A 23,247-nucleotide genomic window follows, 5' to 3' on the forward strand; every position below is an offset into this window, starting at 1 on the left:
CAATAGGAAAGTTGGAGATCCTGTTGCTGACACCCCATCGGGGCGGTTGGAGGCTGGGGTCAATCCAGAAGCCTTTGGATAACACCAGGGGTTATCCCTGGCCAGAAATCTTCTGTTGCCCCAGGACTTCTTCCAGCCCGAGGCAATGGCTAAGTCCTCTGTGAAAGGTCTGAAATGGAGGCTGAGAGCCTTGGAATGAAAGGACAGGGTTGGAGTTTGCTCCTCTACTCACCATTTTGATGAATACTGTACCTTGGTATCCCGGACGAAGCCCCCAGTGAAGTGGCTATGCTGTCTAGGGTGTGCACCTTGGGGTTTGTTGTTGCGCACAGAGAAAGAATTAGGACACGGACATGTGGGTGGGTTAAGGAGTGGAAAGTTTAATAGAAGAAAGAAGAGAGGAGAGCAGCTCCTTGAGAAAGAAAGACATCTGAAAAAGGCGCTTTCTGGCCAGGCTGGAGTGCCGTGGTATGATCTTGGCTCACTGGAGCCTCCATCTCCTGGGTTCAATCAACACTCCTGCCTCAGCCTCCTGAGTAGCTGGAATTACAGGCATGCACCACCATGCCCAGCTAATTTTTGTATTTTTTTTTCTTTAGACAGAGTCTCACTCTGTTGGCCAGGCTGGAGTGCAGTGGTGTGATCTTCGCTCACTGCAACCTCCGCCTCCCGGGTTCAAGCAATGCTCCTGCCTCAGCTTCCTGAGTAGCTGAAATTATAGGTATGCACTGCCACACCCAGCTAATTTTTGTATTTTTTTTTTCTTGAAACAGAGTGTCATTTTGTTGGCTAGGCTAGAGTGCAATGGTGTGATCTTGGCTCACTGCAACTGCCACCTCCCAGGCTCAAGTGATTCTCCTGCCTTAGCCTCCTGAGTAGCTGGGACTATAGACACAATTTTGTTCTCCAGCATGTCCAGCTGATTTTTGTATTTTTAATAGAGACAGGGTTTTACCATGTTGGCCAGGCTAGTCTCGAGCTCCTTACCTCAGGTGATTCGCCCACCTTGGTCTCCCAAAGTGCTGGGATTATAGGCATGAGCCACTGTGCCTGGCAGGTCTTATCTTTTATGGTATGACCTCTCGGAAGCTTTCTCCAAGTCTTGAATAGTTGCCATCTTAAAATTTCTTGTTGATTTATCTGTATCTCTGTATCTAATTCCATTCTTCACAACTTTAATCCTGGCACTTTGCATATTGCTGGCCACATAGTGGGCACTCAGGAAATATTTATTGACTATTGTTAGGCTTCTTGTGCTTAATGTAACCATAATGTGATGTAGCTTATATATTGCTTATTTGGTTTTTCAACCCTGTACTGTTCTTTGGTATTTGCACATTGAATTGCTTATGTGACTCATTAATTTTGAAATAATAAAGCACATTTTCTCCTATTTATTTTGATATTTTTTCTATGTAAAACTTGCGTATTGTTAGAAAAGATAAATAATAGTAAAAATCAACAACATCCTTAACTATCCCCACTTTTTAGTTTTGTTCTCAGATGCAGTTACTTTTAAGAACTCTCTCTATTCTTCTTTTTTTTTGGAAGAGATGGGATCTTGCTGTGTTGCCTGGGCTGTTCCTGAACTGCTAGCCTCAAACAGTCCTCCTGCCTGGACCTCCCAAAGTGCTGGGATTACAGGCCTGAGCCACTGCGCCTAACCCTAAAAATTCTTTTAAGCTTTTTCTTTTGATACTTACCTCTGTGTTTATAAATCTGCCTAAACTTCTATTTTGTGATTTATCAATTTCAGGTAATACGTATTGGCTTCTTGTTATGGTAGGTGAGGTGCTCTTCCACTTTCTTCCCCTATTCTAGCCCTTTCAGTATAGGTATATAAGAATTCTTGGTTAATTTAGTGTTTAACTTTTATATTATTATGACTACATAAATATTATTCGCTGCTGGTGAGTACTTTACTTTGTTTCTCCTTATCTCCCTTTAGTTTGCTTAGTTTTCCATGAATATATTATTAATTTTTACCAAATACTTTGAACGGCCTGTGGGAATTAGTGCCTAAGAAACGGATGCAAGGTGTTACTCTGGCTACTGCTATCATAGTGAGTAATAAGTTATTTTTATATCTGTTCCAGAGGTTTCATGTCTTTGTTAGCTTTGTCAGTAAAGTAAAATTGCATCCCCACAGTGCCTGACTTGATAGTGTTAACATCTCTCTATTTTGTTTGTGCTTTCTTTTTGGAACTTTTAATATATTAAAATCTTCTAAATTATTCTTGAAATTTTCTAATTTTTCTCCTCCTGTTTTTTACTTATTTGTCTTGTTCTTTTTTATGGAAGTTTCTTGACTTTATCTTTTCTCCTTTTTATTGAGTTTTTTAGTACGTTTTTGTTATTTCCTTTTTTATGACATCCTACTCTTGCTTCTTGAAGTAATACAATACAGTGATTAAAAATGCATGGTTTCTCTACCTATCCTACCTAGGTATAAAACCTGATATGCCACTTTCTAGCTCTGTAGTCTTGGACAAATTACTTAACCTTTCTTTGCTTTATTCATGTAGGCTGGGAGTTGGCAGATGTTTTATGTAAAGGACCAGATCATAAATATTTCGGGCTTTATGAGCCAAGAGGGAAAATGAAGGATATTTTAAATTATTTAATCATTTAATTATGTAAGTACTTATATATAACAAGAGAGAAAACATTTCTACAAGATTTTTATTAATAAAATTCTAAATGCAGTACTAAATGATTTAGAACAATTTTTGCAATAAAGATTTGCTAATGAGAAGAATGATTTTTTTTTTTTTTGAGGAGAGGGCATAACATTTGGTTTAATTGGAGTTTTAAGTTAGTGTTCTCTATCATCAAAACTGATTATAAATTTCCACCTATTAATGCCGATTTGTAATGAGATTTCATATATTTCACCTTTGAAAATGTCTTCTTAGGTACTGCCAAATACTGCTAATAGTCTGTGAACATATGGTTTTCATAGAGCATATTCATTCCTTGGAAGACATTTATAGAATTCTTTTAGACTCTTTCCTTGATATTTAACATTTAGCAAATCATTACACTGCAACCTAATCACTTCCAACTGAGGATTAAGTAGAAGCTCCTCATTGCACAGTTACATGGTTTTTGAAATGTGGAATGTTCTTTTTTACTTGCATTGAGGTCTGAAAAAAATATTGCTGGAAATGTTTGATTTTGGAAAATAGGTGTGCTGCATATTTGTGTGGCAGTGGAAATCTTCTCATTTTAATTTTTGACAGCAAAGGAAGTGCATGAAACATCTTGACATGACTTGTGACTCAGGCAATATTAGTTGTCCCTGAAATGTCTCAGCATATGTTTTGCATGTAGACCCTGTTGTCCTTCTAAGTTTAGGTTGAATTCATTAACAGATATATCAAGTCTGCAGCAACAATAGTGGTTGAGGGGCATTCTTTTCATTCAGGAAAATTTGTCTCAGCCTGGAGCTTGAAAAATTTCAATAAAACTCTGTTATTGTTAAGCCTTTGTATTGTTATGTGTCAGGACAAGTCAGGATATTTAGCTTCTATTTCTGACAAAAGTGTCATGAGAACAAATGAATTTACCTTTGATATTTCTGGTTCAATAACACATGATAGATTCACATGTTTTCTGCAGAGTACCTGCCAATTGAGAATACGATGAATAATCATAAGTTTTAGACACCTTGCATTTCACAATGCTTGTAAATTTGTCCAGCTAAGCCTTTTTCTGCTTCAGACATATTTTTACCACCATCAGTTGTTACACATCTTAGCAGATTCTACTTCAGGTTGTACTGAATTAGTATTTTCTCAACTTTTTTGAAAATATTTATAGCTGTAATTGTTTCATACATACTGTGCTTTGAGCCACCATTTTCATGGAAAGAGTAAGATGTTAAAGATGTTTATTTTCTCTGGACACAATTCTTTGGCTGCTGCAATGAAAAATAATTGAATTAACTCACTATTGGTAAATCCTTTCCTTGCTTGCTTACCAAATGAGCCATTTGGAGATTTACTTTAGTTGCAGCCTCATTTCCATTTTTAATTTTTGGCAAGACATTCTGCTCTGAGGAGATATACTTTGTTTTACATTTGCTCATTTTCCTGCTCATGGCTCTTACGAGTTGGGAGTGAATGCTGTGTGGCAGGGCATGTCGAGATATTGTGATGAGTGCTTGGTATAGTAATGCTTCCTATGTTGTATTTTTCTGGCACAGCTGTGGTGCTTTTACATAATAAAGTGCTTTGACATCTAGCTAGATTAAAAAAATCTACAGTCCACTGTGAATTACAAGTGTGACATCAGAGTACTTATGTTCTTTTGATGTGATATTCCCTGGTAAAAAACTTACAGTATGGCAATACTCATGGCACTTGAAATGCTGTTCAGTATAACTGTGTCATTGAGAGTTGTGTTGCACGGAGCAGCAGTATAAAGGGTTACATAAAATCTTATTAGAACGAGCATGGCTGTGTTCTAATAAGACTTTATGGACACTGAAATATTCATTTCATATAATTTTCACGTCACAAAATATCCTTTTAATTTTTTTCAACCATTTAAAAATGTAAAAATCAGGCTGGGCGCAGTGGCTCACACCTGTAATCTCAGCATTTTGGGAGGCTGAGGCGGGCAGATCACCTGATATCAGGAGTTTGAGACCAGCCTGCCCAACATGGTGAAACCTCATCTCTACTAAAAATACAAAAATTAGCCAGGCATGGTGGTACACACCTGTAGTCCCAGCTGCTACGGAGGCTGAGGTGGGAGGATCGCGTAAACCTGGGAGACAAAGGTCCCAGTGAGCTGCGATTACACCTGTGCACTCCAGCCTGAGTGATAGAGCAAGACCCTGACTGAAAAAAAAAAAAAAGTAAAAATCATTCTTCAGACAGCAGGTGAGATTTAGTCCTTGGGCTGAATCTCATTCCCTAAATCACAAATCATCAATTTATGATTTAGGGAATGAGAAAAAAAAACTACTACCCCATAGTTTGTGGTGAGTGTTAAATCAGTATGTGTGAAACACTTAATTAAGATGGTGTCTGGGGGACATGGTAGATGCTAGATAAATGTTTGGTATTATTATTATTATTGTTTTCATTATCTTAGGATATTTTAACTTTTATTATTTTCTTAGACTCATCTGTTTTCTTTGATTCATTTCTTTAGTTTGTTTTGCTTTTTTTTTCTTTTGAGACAGAATCTTGTTCTGTTGCCCAGGCTAGAGTGCGGTGGCATGATCACAGCTCACTGCAGCCTCAACCTCTCAGGCTCAGGTGATCCTCTCACTTCAGCCTCCAAGTAGCAGCAACTATAAGCGTGCACCACTAAGTCTGGCTAATTTGTTTATTGTTTGTAGAGACAGGGTCTTGCTGTGTTGCCCAGGTTGATCTCTAAGTCCTGGGCCCAAGTGACCTTCTTGCCTTGGCCTCCCAAGGTGCTGAGGTTCTAGGAGTGAGTCACCATGCCCAGGCTGTTTTGGTTTCTGTATTTCACGTTGGAGGCTTTCCTCACAAATCTAATCATTTTTGACTGCCCATTCTTATTTAAGATTGAGACTACCTTAAAACTGATTGGAAGCTCTTTGTGTAAGTAGATTTCATTGAGTGGTGGGCATTGCTGTAAGGTGACAATCTATTTTTTAAATTGACCTGGCAATTTCAAAATGCCTGTATCTTTTCTCTAGGTTCCTATTCAGTTTCTTTTGAGAGGAATCCTTCTGTCTCCTCTCTTCAAGGCAGGGAAACTCACTATGGAACGGTAGCAAGTTGACTTTATCTTCATTCTCCTGATTTCTTCATTTTCCACCTTATTACCCTCCCCGACATTGGCATTGGTCTCTATAGTCATATTTCTCTGAAGAACACGTATAGTATTCTCTTCCTGGGGACACAGACCCCCAGATTTTGGCCCTGCACCTTGCCCCGTCTTCCCTGGTGCCCTGTCTCTTGCTCTGTAGCCTTCCCACTGCTCCATGGAGTTAATTGCCTTTCTTCTTGTTAGTGTCCCCCTTGGCAGGAACTCCAACTGGGGTTTCTGCAGGTCTGCTGGTTCAGGTACACTCCTCTGTCACCTTCCCATCTTCCACACTCCCCTTGATCTGGTCTTTGTGGGTTTATATCTTTCCATTGCTTTCATTTCATTAGGTAGGGAATACCCAACTCTACTTAATATAGCACTTGGAACATAGTTGCGTTCAAGAGAATGTTCTATTACTTGTGGGCTCATGTCACCTGTGGCATTTAGTATGTCATTTGGCTGGTGATTATAGCCCGTTATTTCTCTGATCTCCTGTTTAAGTTTTCTCCTTAAAGTCTCTTAGGTATAAGTGAGGCATATCTGTGTGGTGTGTGTGTGAGTGTATGTTTTTAGGAGGAAAACGATTCTGGAATATAGTGCAGAATTTGTGGACTCTCAGCCTAAGAAGGGACAAAGTGCATTAGGGCATCGTTTATACATTTTGAGGGTGTTAGAACAGAATTTTGTTATCATGGATTTTTAGTTCCTCATTTACTTTCCATTTAAGGCACGTTAAATCAAGAAATAGTACACATAAAGAGGAGATTTATGTATTTATCAAATATTTTACAAATTAAATATAAAATATTGAGTGTTTTATTTATTTATTTATTTATTTATTTTTTGGAGATAGAGTCTCCCTCTGTTGCCCAGGCTGAAGTGTAGTGACGTGATTGTGTAATGGCTCACTGCAACCTCAAAATCCTGGGCTTCAGGTGATCCTCCTGCCCCAGTCTTCTGAGTAGCTAGGACTATAGGCTTATTAGCCACCTTACCTGGCTAATTTTTAAATTTTTTGTAGAGACAGTTTCACTTTGTTATCCAGGCTGATGTTGAACTCTTAGCTTCTTGGGATCTTTGTGCCTTAGTGCAAGTATGGAAATCCTTTGGATTTCCATCCCAAAGTGCTGGAATTACAGGCATGAGCCACAGTTCTTGGCCTGTTACTAAGTATTTTTTTAACGTTTACTAGTTTGATGGGTAAAAATAATGTATTATTGTTTTAAGTAGTGTATTGTACTCAGAATTTAGGCTGAAGATCTTTTCATATGTTTATTAGGTGTGGGACCTTGGCTGTTTCAGCAAGTATCTTTTGAGTAATTTCTCTTTAGCAGTATGCCGGAGGTTGGTTAGGGCTAAGGGAGAAGTGTAAGGCCTGATTCTTGCCTCTCAGGAATAATCTACCTGGGAGATATGTTGTAAGTATTACAGAAAAATAGCATTTCAAAGCAGCTTTTACATAATTGGAGCTTTAGGGGAGTGATGGAGAGTTTTAAGGGATAACAGATTTTGGGAGGAATGATAGAATCAGTTTTGCACATGTTAAGATTGAGTTCTTAACTCATTGCATTGAAGATAGGTCCTTTGAAAGGTTTACTACTGAAAGCATCAGCAATAGCACACTTCTTATTTCTAGCATAGACTTGCATAAGGATTATTGTTACCAAGAAACTTACTGATTATATTATTTATATTATCCTTGAGTTAAAAAAGTCTTAAGTGTTTTAGAGATATCAATAGAACTGGCCTCCTGGTCAGAGGTTGGGTCTAAAAGGAGAAATTTGAAAGCAGTATCATGGAAGCCACTAGAAAAGCCAGGAGATGGGATCAGTTACTGACAGATTTAGAGAAAAAAGAGCTGGAAGCCAAGGGAGTCTAATGATGCCCAGTGAGGGTAAAGGCAGTGGAACTCTTTGGAGATGATCAAATAGTATTTTCTACTTTAGTTTTCATTGATTGTGTGTGTATATGTGTGTGTGTGTGTGTGTATGTGTTTGGAATCCTTGGGAGGAATCATTGCAGAAGAGATGCCGTTGGGTCTCAGTTTTCTACTTTGCTTTCTGTGGGGGGTGCAGGTGGATCCTTCTGGTAAAGAGTACCTCAGTGACTACTGGTCTTAGTATGTCTGAACTTGTTCCTCCTGTATATTCCAGCTATCCAGGGCATTGCCTTCACTCTGTTCCTAGCAGGCAGCACGCTGCTGTTGCTTCCTATGGGAGTGAGGGCTTGGGCAGGGGTGTCTAGTCAGGGTGCACAGGCCAAGCTTCTTTTAGTTGCTTCTGAGCTCTAGCCTCTGGCCTTTCTGCCTTTGTGCTGGAGTTGCTGTTCACACTCTTTGGGACGGTGCCCTTGAAGGCCCTTGAGCCTGCTCTGGGATGCCATTTCCCTTTTTAGCCCATCTCCAGCTGTTTTCTATTTTATGGGGATTCTTCACAGCTTCTGGTTCCCTGGGATTTTTTGAGCATGGCTGTGTAATCACTGACTATATAAAAATATTTATATTATTTCTAGGGTTTGGTGAGAAAAAATATGGAAGGAGGCACTGTACTCTTTGCTTAATTGGCTGTCTTGATTTTTTTTTTTGTTAGCATTCTGTTCATTGTCTTTCCTGATATGCTTGTAGGCTTTATTCATGTTGTTTTAGAAAGATTTCATAGTGTTCTTGGACTGAGCAGTTCAAGAACAATGAGTTTTATTTTTGATACAGGGACTTGCTGTGTTTCACAGTGCAGTGGTGCAGCCATGGCTCACTGCAGCCTCGAACTCCTAGACTCAAGCAGCCCTCCTGTGTAGCTGGGACCACAGGCTTGTGCCACCATGCCCAGCTGGTTTTTAAGTTTTTTATATAGGTGGGGTCTTGCCATTGTTGCCCAGGCTGGCCTTATACTCCTGGGCTCAAGCAATCCTCCTGCTTCTGTCTCCCAAAGTGTTGGGTTTATAGGTGTGAGCCACCACACCTGGCCAGTTAATTTGATTTAAGGCTTAATTTTGTGGTCTATCCGAGCAGCTTTTGAAAATGAAGTTTATTTCCTATAAACCAGTAGAAAACAGTCATAGGATATGAACAGGTAATGGCCTTATTCATGGTAAGAGAGATGCACAATATAGTTATATTGAAAAACTGTTTTTTAAAAAAATATAAGTTGGCAAGGATCAGAATGTTTGATTAAAAGGTGGTAGCTGTGGAGTAGAGAAATAGGCATTGGTGGTGAGAATCCAAGTTGGTACAACCTCTGTAGAAGGCAGCCAGGCAGTAGCTATGAAAATGACAAATACATATACCCTTTGACCCAGCTGTTCTTTTTCTCTGGATTGATTATATCTGTCTACTCATACATGTGTGAAATATTTTGTGTACTTATGTAAGTGATAGTATAAGCTATAAGTTATATATATCTTATTGGAGAATGACTTTATTACTTGGAGAATGATTTGTAATAGGAAAAGATTGTAGACTACCTAAATGTCTATCAATATAGTATTTGTTAAATTGTTAAATGAAATGTTATACAGTTATAAAAAGGAATGAAATGCTTCATATATTGATATATAATGACTTCTTATATATTGATAAGTGGGAATAGCAGAGTGGAGAGGAATATGTCATATGCTATGGTTTGTTTAAAAAGAGTAAGAACGTATGTTTGTATATACACAGAATGTCTGTGGAATGATACCCAAGAAACTGGGAATGTTTTCTCTGAGTTGAGAAACAAGGTGGTTAGACAATGGTATGGGAAGGAGAGTTTTCACTGTGTATCCTTTGAACCTTTTGTATTTTGTACCACGTATTTTACTGATTCAAAAAGAACATAAAAACATCTAACAACTTTTGTTAGTAGACTCTTTGATAGTATTGTTTCTCATTGTTGTTTCACCTGGTGGGAGGAGGGAGTTGATTCCAAAATGAAATTTTGTTCTTTTGAAAATTCAGCATTCATGTACCTCATTAAACTCCCAGAGTAAAATTGCTTGCTTTTAAGGTATCACACAAGAAAAGTAAGATAATGGTCTATTCAACTGAGAACAAATGGTTATGATTCTCATTTCTTTTGATCTAGTGTCATTTTTATCCTGTTAATTTTAATGAAGCACAGAGCAGGAAAATTGAGTACATGGTAGAGCCAGGAGAACCCATGCTTCAATTACTGTCAGTAAACCAACACCCTTTGAACTAATTCACTTTCACCCATACAGTTAGAGGTGCTTATTCAGTATACCAATATTAGGCCTACAATCCTAACTAATTAGTATGAGTCCCCTGATACATAGCAAACTGTAAACAAGTTGTTAAAGTCTTTTTAATTTGTTTAACATTTATTGAAACATCTTCAGGGTCACAGGGATTATTGGACAAATAAGAATTTGAAAGCTTTGGCTGAAAAGGAACTAGCAATATCCTTAGGTAAGCGGTAGAGGACAAAATCTGTTATGTACTCCTCAGAGTTATGAAGTTAATACAGAATCTCCGAAGGGCCTAAGTACATTACTTATTTTGCTTTTATTGAAAAAGTTCAATTTTGAATAATATTTGAAAGAAATACTTTATTGGGTGGCTGGGAAAGGTGGCCTATACCTCTAATTCCAGTGTTTTGGGAAGCCCAGGCAAGAGGATCTCTTGAGGCTAGAAGATTGAGATTAGCCTCAGCAACATAGTGAGACCCCCATTTCTACAAAGTTTTTAAAAAGTTAGCAGGGTGTGATGGCATGTACCTGTAATCCTGGCTACTCAGGTGGCTAAGGCAGAAGGATTGCTTGAACTTAGGAGTCTGAGGCTACAGTGAGCTAATGTTCATGCCACTGCACTCTAGCCTAGATGGCAGAGTGAAACCGTATCTCTAAGTAAATAAATTTATTTTGGAAAACTAGTCTAAGTGAAAGAGCATTCTATAATAGGACACCAGGTAACTAGAATGTGAGATCCTAATATCTCATCATGTGATAATATAGATGATGAAGTAACTTAATATGTAAAAACAATCCTAGTAGTTGTGAAAGAAAGTACCTATTAGTCTGATTTGTTGGCACCTTTCTGGGAGATGTAGATACGATTTTTTTTTTTTTAAATGGAATTTTGCTCTTGTTGCCCAGGCTGTGGTGCTTTGGTGCGATCTTGGCTCACTGCAACCTCAGCCTCCCAGGTTCAAGCGATTCTCCTGCATCAGTGTCCCGAGTAGCTGGGATTACAGATGCCCGCCACCTTGTCTGGCCAATTTTTGTGTTTTTAATAGAGATGGGTTTCATTATGTTGGCCAGGCTGGTCTCTAACTCCTGACCTCAGGTGATCCACTTGCCTTGGCCTCCCAAAGTGTTGGGATTACAGGTGTGAGCCACCACACCCGGCGTTGTGGTTTTAATTGAGCATTTTATGAGATTCAGTTTTCTCTTTTCATAGCATATAAATTTTACCTTTTTTCTTTTTTACTTTTTTAGTGATTACCCTAGAGTTTACAATCTACATTTACAAACAATCCAAGACTGCTTTTAAATAACACAATAACACTACCGCTTCATAGACTGTGGAAGTACATTATAATAACAGTATTCCTAATTTTTCCTGTCATATTTTCAGTTCACATACACATTGCTGTCCTTCATTTCACTTGTACATAAGCTGTAATCATTCGATTCGGAATGGGCTATTTTCACATATGAGATTTGTCCAAATTGTTGGATATATTAATAGTTGATTCCTATTATTTCATTGTATGAATGTTCCAGCTTGCTTATCAGTTTACTTGTTGAAGGACATTTGGGTTGTTTCCAGTTTGGCTATTACAAATAAAGCTGTCATGAACATTTATGTATTTTTTTTTGTTGTCGCTTACTTTTCATTTCTCTAGGATTATAGGTTAGGAGGTCAATTGCTGGGGTGAATGGCACATATGTGTTTAACTTTATAAGAAACTACTAAACCCTTTTCCAGAATGGTGGTTTGGTTTTACATTCCCAGCAGGAACATACAAGAGATCCAGTTTCTCAACATCCTCAGCAGCATTTGGAACTGTCAGTGTTTCTTATTTTAGCTTTTCCAGTAGATGTGCAGTGGTATGTCATTGTGGTTTTAATTTTCAGTTCCCTAATGGCTAATCATGTTAGGATATCTTTTCATGTGTTTATTTTCATTGACTCATCTTCTTTGGTCGTCTGTTAAAATCTTTTGCACATTTTTTAATTGGATTTTTTGTTTTGTGGAGCTTAGAGAGTTCTTTATATGATCTAGATACAAGTCCTTTGTTGGATATGTGATTTTCAAATATTTTTTTCAAGTCTGTGGCTTGTCTTTTCATTCTCTTAACAGAGTCTTTTACAGACCAAAAGTTTTTATTTTCTTTTGCCTTTTTTTTTTGAGATGGAATCTCACTCTGTCACCCAGACTGAAGTGCAGTGGTATGATCTTGGCTCACTGCAAACTCTGCCTCCTGGGTTCAAGTGATTCTCGTGCCTTAGCCCCCCGAGTAGCTGAGATTACAGGCGCATGCCACCATGTTCTGCTAATTTTTGTATTTTTAGTAGAGATGGGATTTTACCATGTTGGCCAGGCTGGTCTTGAACTCCTGACCTCAAGTCATCCACCTGCCCCCACCTCCTAAAGTGCTGGGATTACAGGCATGAGTTACTGCACCTTGCCCAAGTTTTTAATTTGATGAAAGCACAGTTTATCAATTTTTTTCTTTTATGGATTGTGCTTCTTATTTTTTAAAGTTGGAATCTCCATGCACCACCACACCTAATTAAAATAATTTTTTTTTTAGAGACAGAATATTGCTATGTTGCCCAGGCTGGTGTCGAATCCCTGGCCTTAAGTGACCCCCTTGCCTCAACTTCCCGAGTTGCTGTGATTATAGGCATGATCCACTGCACCTGGCCAGGAAATGTTTTGTTTTTAATCAAAGTACTATATGGACATGGTTTTGAAAAGTCAACTAATATGACAGACTTAATATAAAAACTGCTCTACCACCCACCCTCACCACTCCAGAGTCCTTTTCCACAGAGGTAGCCACTTTCAAATCTATAAGCTGTTGCTTCTTGCTGTTTACCTCCTTATTTATTTATTTTGAGACAGTTTCACTCTGGCTAATTTTTATATTTTTAGTAGAGTTGGGTTGTCACTGCGTTGGCCAGGTTGGTCTTAAACTTCTGGCCTTAAGTAATCTGTCTGCCTTGGCCTCCCAGGGATTATGTTGGGATTATACCACATCTGGTCCTACCTCCTTACTTGTAACTAATACGTTTTTACTGTTGCTTTTTGCTTTAGTAACTTTAGATATTTTCTATTGAGCACTATCTATGATGAAAGATGAAAATTTAGCATTCATAGACTACCAATCCTGCTTCTTTTTTCAGAATCTTCTCAGTATAGCTACCTCACAATTTTTGGTTAAATATTTGGTATTTATATCATAGTAATTATGTAAATATTTATTACTGTTGAATTTTGTCATATACTATGATTATATGACCTTTCTTGAATAATTTCTGTTTTTCCCAAAGTATTTGGTCTGTATAAAAATAATTTATTCTCCATATAACTATTATTCGTTGCTTCCAAATTCCCCTATACCGTTGTAACATTCCTCAGAATAAGGTTAGACACATCAAGTGAACTATCAGTTCTATGGTTTCTTCACCTGGAGATCTGGGAGCCATTTTGACTGTTGTCCCAGCCTGCTGCATGGCTGCTGTTTACTATACCATGGCCCTGTGTTGCATCCCCTGTTTCTTGAATTTCTTCCTTTTTCTTGGCTTATTCCCTCATGTGGAAGGAGTATATCTTATAGTTTTCTTGTAGGTTCCTGGGAGGCCTTTTGAATCCTGTCAAATCAGAAAAAAAAAATTTTTTTTTGAAGTCTCGCTCTGTTGCCTAGGCTGGAGTGCAGTGGTGTGATCTCAGCTTACTGCAGCCTCCACCTCCCAGGTTCAAGCAGTTCTCTGCCTCAGCCTCTTAAGTAGCTGGGATTACAGTCACCCGCCATCACGCCTGGCTAATTTTTTTGTATTTTTAATAGAGATGGGGTTTTACCATCTTGGCCAGGCTGATCTTGAACTCCTGACTTCATGATCCATCTGCCTCAGCCTCCCAAATTACTGGGATTACAGGCGTGAGCCATTGTACCTGGCCAGAAAATATTTTTATTCTACTTTCAAACTTAGTTGGTAGCTTGAAAAGCTATAGAATTTTAGTTAAATTATTTCCTCTTGGTCAGGCTCAGTGGCTCACACCTGTAATCTCAGCACTTTGGGAAGCCAAGGCAGAAGGAGTTTGAAACCAGCCTGGGCAACACAGTGAGACTCTATCTCTGCCAAAGAAAAAATATTAGCTCGGCTTTGATGACATGTACCTATAGTTCCAGCTACTCAGGAGGTGTGAGGATCCCTTGAGCCTAGAAGTTTGAGGTTACAGTAAGCCATGATCATGCCACTGTATCCCAGCACTGTACTCAACAACAGAGTGAAGTCCTGTCTCTTAAAAATAAAAATAAACTTGCACTAGATATGGATAAATCCATAATATTTTTTGCGAGTTTTAAAATCTTATAAGTAAAACTATACCATATATATTAGGTAGCTTTCTTTTTTTAAACATTTTATAGTTTTGAGATGTATCTGTTTAGCTCTGTTTTATTTATTTTCACTAGTATATTATGTGCCCTTATAATTTTGATAGCTTAAAATACTATTGTAAGTTAGGGATTTATGTATTTCAGGGTATTTTGGAGTGCAATGGTGCAATCTCGGCTCACCGCAACCTCTACCTCCTGGGTTCAAGTGATTCTCCTGCCTCAGCTTCCCGAGTAGCTGGGATTACAGGCATGGGCCACCATGCTCAGCCAATTTTGTATTTTTAGTAGAGATATGGTTTCTTGATGTTAGGCTCATCTTGAACTCTGACCTCAGATGTTCTGTCTGCTTCAGCTTTCCCAAAGTGCTGGGATTGCAGGCATGAGCAACTGTGCCTGGCTTTCATGGTGTTTCTTTATAGCATTTTCTAATTGGGCTTAACAAGTCCTATTTCAAGAAACTAAACCTTATGATTAGCTGGCTTAATATAAAGGCTTGATTGAAGCTGAATTCAGTTGAAGTGAAATTGAGTTATTAGGGCCCCTGTCCTGTTGCAGGAAGGATGAAAGTAGTGGCTGGCCTCAGGTTCAGGGGAAGGCGATGAGGAGCCAGATCAGTATTTCTCTCTCAGATTCAGAAGAGCCAGCTGTCCATGTGCATCATCGGGGAAGCCTCTTGCCCTGAGAATAAGCACCTCAGTCCAGCTTCCAAATTTTGACCATGGCTTCAGTGTCTTTGTGGAATGAGGAGGGACATGAGGAAGAAAGTGAGTCACTAATATACATTCTCACCTGACCTGAACTGCCTTTAGTCCCTGGACACATGTAGTTTCCTTTTGTTGTGATGGTAATTTTAAACTAGTGTAAATTATTGATCTTATCACCATTTTATTATTGAATGAGAGACGTTTTCCAGACAAATCAAGATAAAACATGATCTAGAGCTATGTTAAGTGTGATTTAAGGAAGACAGTGGTGATTCATATTTGTAACTATTAGCTTTCTCCCCTTAGTGACCGAGAGTAACCAATACTGAAGAGCCTCGTGCATACTAATTGTTTATTCACTCCCTTGTTCCTTCAGCATACTGTTTAGGGAATGCCTTTTACATGCTAGCCTAAACGTTGGGGATAGAAAGATGAATAAGATAATTCCTGTTGTAGACATGTGCATGGTTTAGGAGAAGAGGCATGCCAACAAAAACTACATATGTGCACTATAGCAGAATGAGAGAAACATTAAATGTGATTCCTATGTAATTGGGATCTCTCACTTGAAGTGGGTAATTCAGATTTGTCCCCGTGATCCCCGTAAGTGGAGGTAGCACATGGTAATTACTAGAGCTATGTTATCTTTGTTGCACATTCAAGCCATCCAGATTTCTGTATTTCTTTATCAGCATTGTTTTGGTTATAAAACCGCTTCATTTTCAGACTGTTAATAAAGTTATTGTTATGAATTTGCTCTGAGACATTTTCTTGGGTAGAGGTATGCCCATCCTAAGATACATGGTATAAGTACCATATAGATTTGGATTTCTGTGTTTGTATTGGCTAAGACAGGTGATAGCCCCGTATTTTTTGTAACTTTGTATCTGATGTCTGTTGTATTTACAAATACAGAAAAGTGTGATTTTCTTTAGTAAGTTTATAGTTTTTTGTAGGTAGGCAAAGCATGATGACTTTTGAACAAGTTTAATTTTTTTTTTTTTTCTGTTTTCATTTTTTTGTAGGTTGTCTTGTGGAAATGCAGGCTTAAGAACAAGTTACCTGCCAAACTAGAAGATGGGATCGAATAGCAGCAGAATCGGTGATCTTCCTAAAAATGAGTACTTGAAAAAATTATCAGGCACAGAATCTGTCTCTGAGAATGACCCGTTCTGGAACCAGCTTCTCTCGTTTTCTTTCCCTGCACCAACTAGCAGGTAAGAGATTGCCTGGAGATTGAACATTTGAATACAGGGCCATATCAACTTGTGTGGTATGCTGATTTAAAAAAAAATTTAGAAATGTTCTATCTCTCTGTCATACATAGACCCGTAGAAAATCCAAAAGGTTTGAAAGTAGAAAATAAACTTTCTATTCTTTTTACCCCACTCAGCAGCCACTTCCCTTCTTTAGAGGTGATCACTGGTAGCAGTTTATTTGGAATCATTCTAGAGATAGTATAGGTTACTTACGCATATATCCCATATAGTTTCACAAAATTGTTTAAATACAAATGATAGCATATGATATGTGTACTGTTCTGTCCCTTGCTTTTTACCCCACAGTTAAGTAAAATATATCTTGTGTATGTGACACACAACTGCCTGATTCTTTTTAATGCTCTGGAGTATCCGTTAGAATGTATTTCATTGGTTTTATGTTGATGAACAATTAGATTGTTTTCAGTCTTTGTTCTGACAGGTATTGCTGCATACGTCATTTCTCATACATACAAATGTATCTTTAGTATAAATTCCTTGAAGTAGAATTGCTGGGTCAAAGTATATGTGTATTTGCAATTTGGTATCTATGCCAAATTGTGCTCCATGGAAGTTGTGGCATTTACACACCTTCCAGCAATGTATGAGAGGTGTGCTTCCCCATAGTTTTGTCAGTTTGATGCATTTTTAGACCAGTTTCAGGGGTGAAAAACAATATCTCATTTTAAACTCTTATAAAAACTGACAGACAATAATAATGTAGAATGACTACAATATTGAATTCCCATAGACTCAATAACTAGATTTAAAAAAAAATTTTATTTACTTTTTAAGAGCTTTCTTATGATAGGCAGAATAGTAGCCCTCCAGAGAAGTCCATGTCCTTGTCTGCAGAATCTAAATATGTTACATTACATTGCAAAGGGGAATTAAAGTAGCAAATGGCATTAAGGTTACTAATCAGCTGCCCTTAAAATAGGGAGATTATCCTGGATTATCTGGGCAGGCCCAGTATAATCACAAGGATTCTTGAAAGTGGAAGAGGGAGGTAGAAGAGAAAGTCAGATGTGATGTGAGGAGGACCTATCCTGCCCTTGATGGCTTTGAAGTTGGAAGGGAGGTCATGAGCCAAGAAATGTGAGCAGCTTCTAGAAGCCGGTGGAGGCAAGGATGCAGATTTCCCTCTAGAGCCTCCAGAAAGGAATGCAGCCTTCTTGACATCTTGATCTTAGCTTATTGAGTGTCAGACTTCTGACCTGCAGAACTGTAAGATGATAAATTTATGTTGTTTACACCACTAAATTTTGATGACTTTTATAGTAGCAATACAAAAGTAATACACTTTTTGAGATATGCTTCATATATCATGTAATTCACCCATTTAAAGTATATTCAGTGTTTTTATTCACAGAATTGTGTAACAATCTCCAGTCAATGTTAGAACATTATTATCCCAGGAAGGACTTCTATCCCATGCCCATTAGCATACATTAACCCAAACTCTAGATTGCACTAGCAACCACGTATTCATTTATTTTTTGACGGGGAGTTTCACTCTGCCACCTAGGAGTGCAGTGGTGTGATCTCTACTCAGTGCAATCTCTGCCTCCTGGATTCAAGCAGTTCTCCTGCCTCACCCTCTGGAGAAACTGGGATTACAGATGCATGCCACCACATCTGGCTAATTTTTGTATTTTTTGTGGAGATGAGGTTTCACCATGTTGGCCAGGCTGGTCTCGAATTCCTGACCTCAAGTGATCCACCCTCCTCAGCCTCCCAAAGTGCTGGGATTACAGGTGTGAGCCATTGCACCTGCCCATGAATTTAGTAACTACTACTAAGTTTGCCTCTTCTAGATGTTTCATGTAAATGGAATTGTAACAATAGGTGGTCTTTTGTAACCGGGTTCTTTTTTTTTCTTTTTCTTTTTTAGAGATGGGGTCTCGTTACGTTGCCCAGGCTGGTCTTGTACTCCTGGGCTTAAGCAATCCTCCCACTTTGGCAGCCCAAAGTGCTGGGATTACTAGCGTGAGCCACCACACCTAGCTGTGACTGGCTTCTTTGACTGGGTGTAATATTCATACATGTTGTAGCATGTACCAATACTTCCCTTCCATTCCTTTTTTTATTTTTTTGAGACAGGCTGGATTGCAGTGGTATGATCATAGCTCATTACAGCCTTGAACTCCTGGGCTCAAGTGATCCTTCCACTTCGTTACTGAGTAGCTGGGACCACAGGCATGTGCCACCATGCCTGCCTGTTTTTTTTTTTTTGTTTTTTTTTTTTTTTTTTTTTTTGCTTTTTTTTTTTTTTTTTTTTTTTTTTGGAGACAGAGTCTTGCTCTGTTGCCAGGCTAGAGTGCAGTGGGGTTGATCTTGGCTCACTGCAACCTCTGCCTCTTGGGTTCAAGCAATTCTCCTGCCTTAGTCTCCCAAGTAGCTGGGATTATAGGCATGCACCACCATGCCCAGCTAATTTTTGTATTTTTAGTAGAGACAGGTTTCACCATGTTGACCAGGATGGTCTCTATCTCCTGACCTTGTGATCTGCCTCCCTCAGCCTCCCAAAGTACTGGGATTATAGGTGTGAGCCACCATGCCCAGCCCATGCTTGGCTGTTTTTTAAAAAAAATTTTGTAGACATAAGGTCTTGCGATGTTGCCCAGGCTGGTCTTGAATACCTCACCTCAAGTAATCCTTCTTCCTCTGCTTCTGAAAGTTTTGGGATTATAGGCATGAGCCACTGCACCAGCCTCCATTCCTTTTTATTGCTGAGTGATACTCCATTGTGTGGATATACTACATTTTGTTTATCCATTCAGAAATCATTTGGGTTGTTTCTATATTTTGTTCATTATTTTTTAAGTATCTTAAAGTATATTTTTTTACATAACCCTAATACCACTATCACACCCAACAAAATTAGCAATAATTCCTGCTACCCAGTTTATATTTAATTTTTTCCAGTTGTTTTATAGTTTATTACAATTAGGAGCCAAATAAGGTGCATATGTTGCATTTGATGGTTCTCGTTCTTCAGTGTGTTTTAATCTAGAGTATAGGTATCCACTTCCCACCCTTGCCACTATTTTCTCCTTCATGCCATTTAAAAAACAAATTGTGTCAGTTTTTCTGTAGAATGTTCCATCTTCTGTATTTATCTGATTGCTTCTCTCACCTTGTAACTTGTTCTTTTATCCCATATATTTCCCACAAATTGGAAATGAGATTTAAAAGCTTGATAAAATATAGGTTAATCATTTTTTGGTAAGGTATTCCTTATGTAGAAAAAGTATGTTTTATATCAGTTATCATGCTAAGATTGATCAGAGTTTTGAGTGTATTTTAGCATCTGTTGATTTCTATGTGAATCACCTGTTTTATAAGAGGTTACAAAATGGTATTTCTAATATGGTCATTTCTACATTTATTAACTGGAGTTCTTCTGTAAAGAGGACTTTACATCATCAGGTTATGTAAAGTTTTTATTGTATGTATTACTAAATAAGGGTAAGCACTTCATTTTTTTTCTTTGCCAGTTTTCAGAAAGGGATTGGTGTAATCGTGACAAATGAATCTGTACTTCTCTTCTCCCTTGACCTCAGAGGTAGAGGGCCTATTTCTCTTGTCTTTTGAGGGTAAATTCACTCACACACACACACACACACACACACATACACACACACTCTCTCTCTCTCTCTCTTTCTCTCTCTCTCTCTCTCTCTCTGTCTCTCACGTTTTTTAGTGTGACTAATTGCAGCCGTTTTTTTTTTAATTTTTAAAATAATTTTTTTTTGTTGTACTTTAGGCTTTGGGGTACATGTGCAGATCATGCAGGGTTGTTGCATAGCTACTTAAATGGCAAGGTGGTTTGCTGCCTCCATCCTCCTGTCACGTTTATCTGGCATGTCTCCCCATGTTATCCCTTTCCAACCTCCCCACCCTCCACTGTCCCTCCCCTGGCCCCCCTGCAACAGACCCCAGTATGTGATGCTCTCCTCCCTGTGTCCATGTGTTCTCATTGTTCAATACCCACCTATGAGTGAGAACATGCGGTGTTTGATTTTCTGTTCTTGTGTCAGTTTGCAGAGAATGATGGTTTCCAGATTCATCCATGTCCCTACAAAGGACACAAACTCACAATTTTTTATGATTTAGCCGTTTTTCTTTTTGATACCCAGTTCAGCAAGTTTTGGATAGTGGTCCTTGTGGTTTTATTTGCCTTTTTTAAATATTTAAGATTGTGTTTATTTTCATATGTTTAAGGAGTATTGGTATTTCCTTTTCCATGAACTGTTTATATCTTTTAGCAATAAATTTTAATTTTTAACTTTATTGTATACAATTGGATTGTGCCTTAGAAGTTTAACTTAGTTTAAGTTGGGCGCAGTGGCTCATGCCTGTAATCCCAGCAGTTTGGGAGGCTGAGGTAAGTGGATCATCTGAAGTCAGCAGTTCAAGACCAGTCTGGTCAACATGCTGAAACCCTGTCTCTACTAAAATACAAAAAAATTAGCTGAGCATGGTGGCGAGTGCCTGTAATCCCAGCTAGTCAGGAGGGTGAGGCAGGAGAATCTCAGTTGCAGTGAGGCGGAGGCTGCAGTGAGCTGAGATTGCACCACTGTGGTTCAGCCTGGGTGACAAGAGCAAGACTCTGTCTCAAAAACAAACAAAAAAAAACAAAAAGAAGTTTAACTTAGTTTATAATTAATCCGATGACTTAGATTAAATATATTTTATATTAAAGTGGTTACTTATTTCTGTTTCTGAGATTCTTGGAAAATTTTAAGTTATTATGGCTTTATAGTTTGTTTTGTTAATTACTACTTTTACTGAAAGATTTATTTGCTGCTCTCATGTGTTTATTCTTTTTGATGCCATTCCCTTTTCTTAAACCACCCTGGTTTATAGAGACAGGTATAAAGGGATCTTAGAAAGTGAAAAAACTGTGAAGTAAATAAACTACATTGTAAATCTGTGGGGATATATTTATAAAGGTTTCTCTCCCCACCACCACCTCAAGTGAGTCCACATGATAGAGGTTTCGTTTGTGGTGTTGCATATACTTTTGGCCTTTCTGTCACTTTCTCTTTGAGACTGCCCTGCTCCTCAGTGATGGTATTTGATGTGTGATCTTGGGACTGAGTAGGCTTTGAGGTAGCAGGTGCCTCCTCGTTGACAAAGTCAAGGACCAAGATTACCTAGTTTATGAATTATTCAGGACTAAGATGATTCTCAGTAGAGGAGACTCTGAATCTAGATAATTCTGAGATTCTTCACCCTTGGAATTCCTTAGATACACATGTGCTGTTTTCAAGTAAAGTCCACTTTTTGCAGCAAAAAATTGATGTTTGCTGCAATCTTTAGAAATGCTAATAAGGTCTTTAGGACTAATCTGATCCTTCCTTACTATTAACTATTTTTAGCATTAGAGTAATCAGATTTTGTTAGAGTTTCCAGGTGTAGTTGCAAAATCTTACTTAAATTATTTAATATTTTTAATTTTTCACCATGTTAAAATTAGTTGTGCAGCATAGGCCTGAAACAAAATGAAGACTAATTAAAGACTAACTGTTAAGTAATATATACTGTTTTTTTTTCCTAAATATTTTGAACTACTTATATCACTGATTTTAATACATGTTTCTAAACTAGTACATAATAGCAGCAAAAATGAAAAACAGACCTGTGCTTATTTTTTGTTTCATAGGCACCCGAGGCTATGTGTGTGTGAACATAGTCATGTGAGTCATGCTTATCATTGAGGACTGCTGGACTAGATGACCTATCTTTATGTATCAAACAATGCATTTATTTGTTTCTCAGGCCATAACAGTTAGCTAGATATATGATGTCTCTTGTCCTTAAAGGGCTTATGTCTTATCTGTAAATCAATAAGTATGGTGAAAAATGATAAAGGGTGTTATAGAAGAATTGCATTTTATGCATATGCAAACAAATACACATATATATTTCCTCTCTTTTTTTGGCAAATAATAGCATGCATGTTGTATACACTTTTTTACTTTCTGCTTTTTTTCATCAGTTATATCTTGGAGAGCCTTCTATATATTAACTTCCTCACTCTTTTTGATGGGGGCCATAGCATATCTTTTCTGAATATACCAGAATTAATTGGATTTACCATTTGAATTGCTTCCAGTGTTTTGTTATTACATATAATGTAGCAATGAATAACTTTATACAGGCTGGATGTGGTGGTTCATCCTTGTAATTCCAGCATTTTGAGATGCTGAGGCAGGAGGATCTTTTGAAGCCAGGGGTTTGAGACTAGCCTGGGCAACACGGTATTTTTGTAGCTATCGCTACGAAAAATAAAAAATTAGCTGGGCACAGTGGCTTATGCTTGTAGTTTCAATTACTTGGGAGGCTGAGTCAGGAGGATCGCCTGAGCCCAGGAGTTCAAGGTTGTAGTGACTATAATCAGGCCAATGCTCTCTCCAGCCTGGGCAACAGAGCAAGACCCTGTCTCAAACAACAGCACCACCATCACCACCACCACCACATAATACATGTGGGTAAAAGTGACTTCTTGTACTGTAAAGGAAATGTGACCAAATGACTTCTAGTAATTCTTCTAGTTTGTGTTGAGAGGAATGGGAATCAGGTGTAATAGGCTGGGAGTGCAGAAAGTGCTTCCCAACATATTTCATGTTTCAGGGTAAATTGGTAAGACTGCTTGGGTCTAGAGTGGTCTGGGGCTCTGAAGGGTATAGAGCCTCTGATTGTGTGGAAGACCGATCTGGGAAATCAAATTCTGTCCACCTGTTACCTGTTTTTGGTACATTTGTTAGAAAGCTGAGGATTAGAAGTAGGCTCCCTTGTAGGGTCACTTGTTCAGTGCATTTGGAGAAAACATTGTTTCAGAGACATTATTTTTTTAAGTAGGATAAGTGATAGACTGGAAAGTGCAGGAGAAAAAACTAGGACAAAAAAACCAAA

At 38.2% G+C, this 23,247-nt stretch overlaps 1 protein-coding gene across 7 annotated transcripts in view; it reads left to right on the top strand.

Moving 5' to 3' along the window:
* Window positions 1–23,247, top strand: part of DYM (dymeclin) — a 437,637-nt gene that overhangs the window by 10,691 nt on the left and 403,699 nt on the right. For 6 of the 7 annotated variants that reach the window (XM_037738956.1, XM_017529655.2, XM_017529659.2 and 3 more), the window contains exon 2: window positions 16,090–16,281. In XM_037738956.1, the coding sequence (XP_037594884.1) occupies window positions 16,142–16,281 (140 nt within the window). In that variant the 5' untranslated portion in view covers window positions 16,090–16,141. Of the gene's footprint in view, window positions 1–15,908; window positions 15,920–16,089; window positions 16,282–23,247 lie in introns of those variants that run through there. The other variant, XM_017529657.2, reaches the window with a different exon arrangement.

The sequence above is a fragment of the Cebus imitator genome, unplaced genomic scaffold (genome assembly GCF_001604975.1).
Source record: "Cebus imitator isolate Cc_AM_T3 unplaced genomic scaffold, Cebus_imitator-1.0 Scaffold60, whole genome shotgun sequence".
Taxonomy (NCBI): domain Eukaryota; kingdom Metazoa; phylum Chordata; class Mammalia; order Primates; family Cebidae; genus Cebus; species Cebus imitator.